This window comes from Populus alba, chromosome 14 (genome assembly GCF_005239225.2).
Source record: "Populus alba chromosome 14, ASM523922v2, whole genome shotgun sequence".
Lineage (NCBI taxonomy): Eukaryota > Viridiplantae > Streptophyta > Magnoliopsida > Malpighiales > Salicaceae > Populus > Populus alba.
The window spans coordinates 11,588,499-11,594,431 of NC_133297.1; the positions used below are offsets into that span (position 1 = coordinate 11,588,499).

At 35.2% G+C, this 5,933-nt stretch overlaps 1 protein-coding gene across 4 annotated transcripts; it reads right to left on the reverse strand.

Moving 5' to 3' along the window:
- Window positions 1-259: 259 nt before the first annotated feature.
- Window positions 260-4,393, reverse strand: LOC118041730 (beta-1,3-galactosyltransferase 7). 4 transcript variants are annotated; one of them, XM_035049214.2, is made up of 11 exons: window positions 4,173-4,393; window positions 3,943-4,045; window positions 3,773-3,828; window positions 3,487-3,668; window positions 3,320-3,383; window positions 2,328-2,400; window positions 2,120-2,240; window positions 1,939-2,026; window positions 1,701-1,826; window positions 1,244-1,353; window positions 260-980 (listed from the first exon to the last, which is right to left on the reverse strand). In XM_035049214.2, the coding sequence occupies exons 1-11, from the start codon at window positions 4,268-4,270 to the stop codon at window positions 832-834; spliced, it is 1,170 nt and encodes a 389-aa protein (XP_034905105.1). In that variant the 5' UTR covers window positions 4,271-4,393; the 3' UTR covers window positions 260-831. The 4 variants fall into 4 exon arrangements, with proteins under 4 accessions (XP_034905105.1, XP_034905103.1, XP_034905104.1 ...); XM_035049212.2 differs by having other exon boundaries at window positions 3,487-3,677; XM_035049213.2 differs by having other exon boundaries at window positions 3,773-3,831; window positions 4,173-4,392.
- Between the last annotated feature and the right edge of the window lie 1,540 nt (window positions 4,394-5,933).

Below are 5,933 nucleotides of genomic sequence, written 5' to 3' on the forward strand. Positions count from 1 at the left end.
TTTTTTTAATTTAATTAAATTAATTAAAAATTATACTTTATAATTTATTTTGATTTTTTTTAATTTATTTTGATTTGTTTTTTTATAAGAAACATGTAGAACGTATAATTCCAGTAATAATTTATTAAATTAATCTAGATTTATCAAGTTACTCTAGATTAACACGTGGACCAAACAAAATGACCCAGAGACCGAACAAAATGTAGCTGACTTGCCATACTGGTCAAAGCCAAGCTTGGAATTTGCCAACACCTGGAAATACAAAGCCATCAAAACCGGGGAATCGAATTCAATCATTAAAAACTTGAATGTTAAAATTTCAATTGATGATGACAAGAGTTGCATCAGAATTCAGAAGGGTTGCCTGTTCAAAGAAGCTAATGCTACTAAAGAAAACTTCTGCTGGAATGCAGCACGCCAGCTAGTGTGTGTATCTACATCATAAATTACATTTAACTATCTGTTCTCCTGTTTTCCCCAACTAAGTGACTCAACTCCCAAGTCCCTATCTGAAAGTATAGCGTTGGGGAGTACATACACCGTGCACCCTCCCACGCCAAGAAAGAAGCTGGAAGATCTGTGGATCACTATCTTCATTTCAATGCAGGTTCCGATCAAAAGTTTCTACATAAATAGCAATTCCAAAGGTCTTGCTCCGGCATTCTTCAAACAGGCATCTTTCAGAAGTTGAAGAAGCAATATGTTCAAAATTTGGAGACATGTACCATATCTGTGTGGACTGCCCTATCTCCACCCTGCATCCCGCCTACGTACTAATCACAATTGAATAACTTCATAATCTGATTGCCACCAAATACAATCCCATCTAATTTAAAAGACAGCACTCCATACAGATCCGTCTCCTTCACCACATTTTTCATGAACGAATTTGATCCTCTCCACCGATTTGCAGATTCCACTGCAGCTCCAGTCAAAGGATGCAATGCACACATCACCTGCTTGTGCCTTCCACGCACAGTCTGAAGTGGCAGAGTATAAACACCAGTTAAAAATAAAGATTATCATGTGCGGAATGAAGAAGGAGAAGGGTAGAACCATATAATTGCATAGTTGTTCCAGACATGTCATTTGCAAGATTAGATTAAAACCCAATATTCAGACTCGTAACAATCTTAAGCATGAACCACACTCCGTTCTCCTTTTAACATTTTTTTTAAATTCCTAGCTACAATTCAATTTTACGCTAAAAAAGCTGTTTGCGCCAATAATTTGAGAGCAATACCTGGTGGTGTACCACAGCACATGCTGTGGTCATCAATGTGCTCAACCTCAAGACCGATAAACCATGCACCAAGAGACACATCTTCATTGGCATACTTGTGCAATATGGGCCTGCAGTAACAGCAAGAACCAGAACATAAACTGTCTTGAAAAAATCAATAAAAAAAGAACAAGTGAGATGCAAAACATCAAAATTGTGATGCTACTTGATCCAATGATCTTTCATGCTTTTGTACTTAATAGACCTATAATATGTTCCGCAATTGCACAAGAGATTAGATTTTTGTGACTACCATTTGGAATTGAACATAATTTTTTTTATCAGAACCTGAAATTGATTTTCAAACAATTTGATGCCAGGTCAAGTATTAACAAAAATAGAGCTCAACAATCTATACATGGCAGGCCATAAGGTGAATCACGCCAACCAAATTCCTATTGGAAATTGCTATCCTTACTGGTTAAGGGAGATATAAGTGGCAAGTTCTTTTGAGATAGCATATATCTGCCCAGTTGCATGACGGAAGTATTTGTTCCCTTCCTCTCCAAATTTCCAATACTCTGGTTCATGATACTTGACATTCCTATAGAATAGAAAGGAATTTTAAGATATATTTAACACCAATTCATAGAGACAAAAAGATAAAGAACATTAATATTCTCATCAGTATAGAACTAAGGGTCTAGAAGAATTACTTTTGGGAGAGAACAGGTCCAGATTTCATACATCCAATGTACACCCTGGGCTTTGATCGATGGCGAGCAAGTGTAGAAGCTAGCATACCTACAGAAGAAAGAAGTGTGTGAGATCATCTTTGGTAACGGGGAATATTTTAAGGAGCTTATGTTTTCAAAGATGCTAAGAGCCGGTGCATACCCAGATTAACATGAACATCATCATCCACCTTGACATAAAATTCTGCATCCCACTTTGCAACTGCTGTGGAAAAGAAAATTTTTGTTTTCGCAGACAATTCATGGTATCCTTCAACATGCTCCTACAAATTTTAATATAATTAGATCCAACTCCTGGCATAGTATATCCTATCTTTCCAGATACAGAAAAGGCATCATAGTTTTCTTACCAGCCTAAGGAAATCCTTATGTTGAGCATCTTCTGAATCAATGGCTCTGTCTAAAATGCTGTTGGATGTTGCACTGAAACAATAAATACAAATACCATTAAGGTCAATTTCAATTCAATTCAATGGAGAATTTTGTGCAGATATCCATAGTAAGATACAGCCTCATGTCTCGTCAACTTATCATGTTTGTATTAGTCAGGGTGTTCTAAAGATGATCTTTCAGATCAACTACTTGCAATTTGCAAGTTATATCACTGGATACTGCCATTCCACAACACTACAGAAACCTCAGAGACAGGAACAGAAAGCAATGAGAAGGAAGAGAGGAAAGTGGCAAAGGACAATCCCTACTTTCCTCATCTTCAAAGTCTAACCTTTAGTTCAAACCAAGCTCTCAAACACAGACCAATTTTCTTGATTATTCATCTAGGGAAGTGTGTATTAGTAAATAACTAACATTCCACGAGGAAAAATCTCTTAAGAAAAAAATACCACCTGACAGCATACATATAAGAACAACCATCTCAAAGACTGATTAATTACTTGCATGGACCCCATGAAGCCTTGATTTCAGAGAAATTATGCAGTTAAAGGAGTAAGGACACATAGTCTGTGTATTTTATAGTTATGTATCCCCCACTTCTTTCCACATGAAAAGATCGTGGGTAGAATGATTACTGAGCATCATCATCAAGTCTAGCTGCAACGAATAGCCACCATATATGCTATATAAAGATGCAGCAAAAAAGTGATGATACATTCACACTTGCCTCTTGGAAAAGACAGTGACACATTCATTAAATATATCTAGCAAACAATTAGACGATTCCACAGGAACCATCTTAAACCAATGAGTTTGACGTGCTTACAAGATCAAGTCTTCTAAACCACTGCAAATAAAAATGTTTCCTACAGATGGTGTCAAGGTAATAAAGAAACTTCTCACACTTGCACAATAAATGATTAAAAGGGGCAAAGACAAATCAATTCACCTATGGCCAATCATGAACCGGACAATAATACCCTTCTCGCGCTCCAATTGGACAAGCTTCTCCCCTGATCAATAAACAAAACAATTTGAAAAATGACTAAAACCATCAAATCTAAAACACCCAGTTTTTCAGAAACAAACAAGAAATGACAAGAAGACAACTAAAACCTTGAGGCATCCAAGTCTCTCTGACAGAATCACGCCTCTTTCTACTACTAAAAGCAGTGTTAATCCCAATAACCATGAACACCTTCTGCCTTGGTACGGGAGCAGAGCCTTTCAAACTCGTCTCTTGAGAACTCTTAGATGCTAAATGCGTTTGAAGCACTGCAACTGACTTATCTAATGATCTGGTGGGCCTCCAAAAAGTCCACAAAGGTGAAACCAATGTTAACAAAGATGGAGAAGATGAAGATAGAAAAGATAAATTAGGGTCAGTGCAAGAAACACTCACTGAATTACTTCATGGGTTTTCAAAACTTCGTCCATTACATCTTTATTCTGTGAGAGCTTCTAAAAAGAAAAACGATGACTTTAGAACCAAAAAGAAAGGCAAGAGTCAATCAAAAAGATGGGCAAACTAATTTTGATGGTTTGTGATAAAAGAGAACAATAAAATAAAACCTTGTTAGTTGTGGAATCGTCATCGATGACTTGTAATTCTTGTTCATGTCGACGCTGGGATAGGAGCTGTTGACCGTTGGGTTCAGCTGAGGAATCCCATAATCTGCACACACGCACGCACGATGCAATTCGTGAACAAGATTTGACGGTAAGTAAAAACTAAAACAAAAATAACAAGTCGAAAATGGAAGGGGGAGGGGGGAAAAGATGCGTGGAGAGAGGGGGTGGACCTGTTAGAGAAGAGAATTCCAAGAGCGAAGCAAAATACACAGAGAAATGGAATCCATTTCGCAGGGGCAGAGGCTTTGGTAGTGACTCGGCCCTTCATTGCCGTGAGATAATTGAATAATTCGCAGAAGAGAAGATAAATTTCTAGTGTCTTCCTTTTGTTTTTCTATTCAATTGTGTATTCTATCGTATATAAAGGAGGGCGGGCGCGGAGAACTATGAGGGTGTTTGATTTTTCTTTTCTTATTATATGCTTCGATGAAATTACGCGCCTCGACTGTCAAACGTTAGGCCTAAAAAATGCGACCTTTTGTCAGGGCGTGGATCTCACGTTGACGACGCCTCCTTCCTCGCCCAGTCAATCACGCCACGATTTATGATGGTTGCTGTTTATGCATGCACCAACCCGGTGCCCATGGGTTGCAAATGTTAAACGGGTTGGCCCGACACGTGGCAGTATAATGAAAGTTCCCCTTGAACACTAATTATTTTTTTTTTTTTGGACAGCGATGATCGAATTTGAAATTTTTTATTTAATTATAATTTGATATAAAACTAATATTCATCTCAGTTTTTATGTGTGTGTATTTTAATCATCCACTTTATTCATTTTCATAGATCGAATATAAAATCCATGCAAATGTGTCTTTCATCAATTATTTTTTGATTATAAAAAACAAGTTATATGTTTTTATTATTTTTTATGGCACACAAATTCTTAAAGAAAATTCTTCACTTAGGCAGGCACAAACCACGTGGTCCACGTCCAAACATGGCCACATCCTTTTTTCTCTTTCGTTTTTTTGACCTGAAAAAATTTGTTTGGATCTTCGCCTTGTACTACAAGAATTTTCAATAATTAGCACACACCTCAAAATATATTTTGGATTCAAAATAGAATGTTCAAAAAAGACAGTGAAAATTGTGTTTTTATAAAAATTTAAATTTTTTTATTAAAATTTAATTATTTTATATATTTTAGATCGTTTTAATACGCTGATCTTAAAAATAATTTTAAAAAAAAAAAAATTATTATTTAATACATTTCAACATGAAAAACATTTTAAAAAACAATTATAATCACTCTTAAACAAGTTCATTAGAAGTCACACCTCCAATTCACACAAATGTTTTTTATATTTTTTTATAGCAAACGTGCTTATAAGACTTGAAGGGAAGTACTCAAAAAAAAAAAAAAATACCTTCTCCACACTATTTGGGTTACGCATAAAGGTGTTTAAATCAATATTGCTTGGTCAATCCAAATTTTGATGCTTTATTATTTTATTTTATCTTTTTTCAAATTTCTTGCTTGACTTGTTTTGATAAATGAACATATGGATGGACATAAAAGTCCATGAGAACCATAAATTTCATTCATGAGAAATAAGGAATCTTAGAAACAATGATAAACTTCCTTTTTAAAATAAAGCAATGGAATTTAAGTTTTAACGTATCCTTGACCTTTTTTCTCAATAAACCCTAGAAAATGACTAGCATCCTTGGATTTCTTTTACTTTATTTAAAGGCTTTAACTTATTTGATAGGGTAAATTTTCAAAATAAAAATACTATTCAATAGCTATTTATGAATGAACTTCTATAGAAATAAATTATCTAAATTCCATATATAGAATGTTTTAAAAAAATTACCTACCCTCTCCTTATTTATATAGTACTAGTTAGGTTTTATGTACTCCATTACAGGTATAGACTCGAGGTGTAGTAGCATCTCTACATGCAATTATATATAAAAATACTCGA

Coding starts and splice junctions, on each gene's coding strand:
- LOC118041730 (XM_035049211.2), bottom strand. CDS start 4,270: ATGAAGGGCCGAGTCACTACCAAAGCCTCTGCCCCTGCGAAATGGATT. Junction 3,832..3,942: donor ACGATTCCACAACTAACAAG/GTTTTATTTTAT, acceptor TTTTCTTTTTAG/AAGCTCTCACAGAATAAAGA. Junction 3,678..3,772: donor AAAACCCATGAAGTAATTCA/GTGAGTGTTTCT, acceptor GACTTTTTGGAG/GCCCACCAGATCATTAGATA.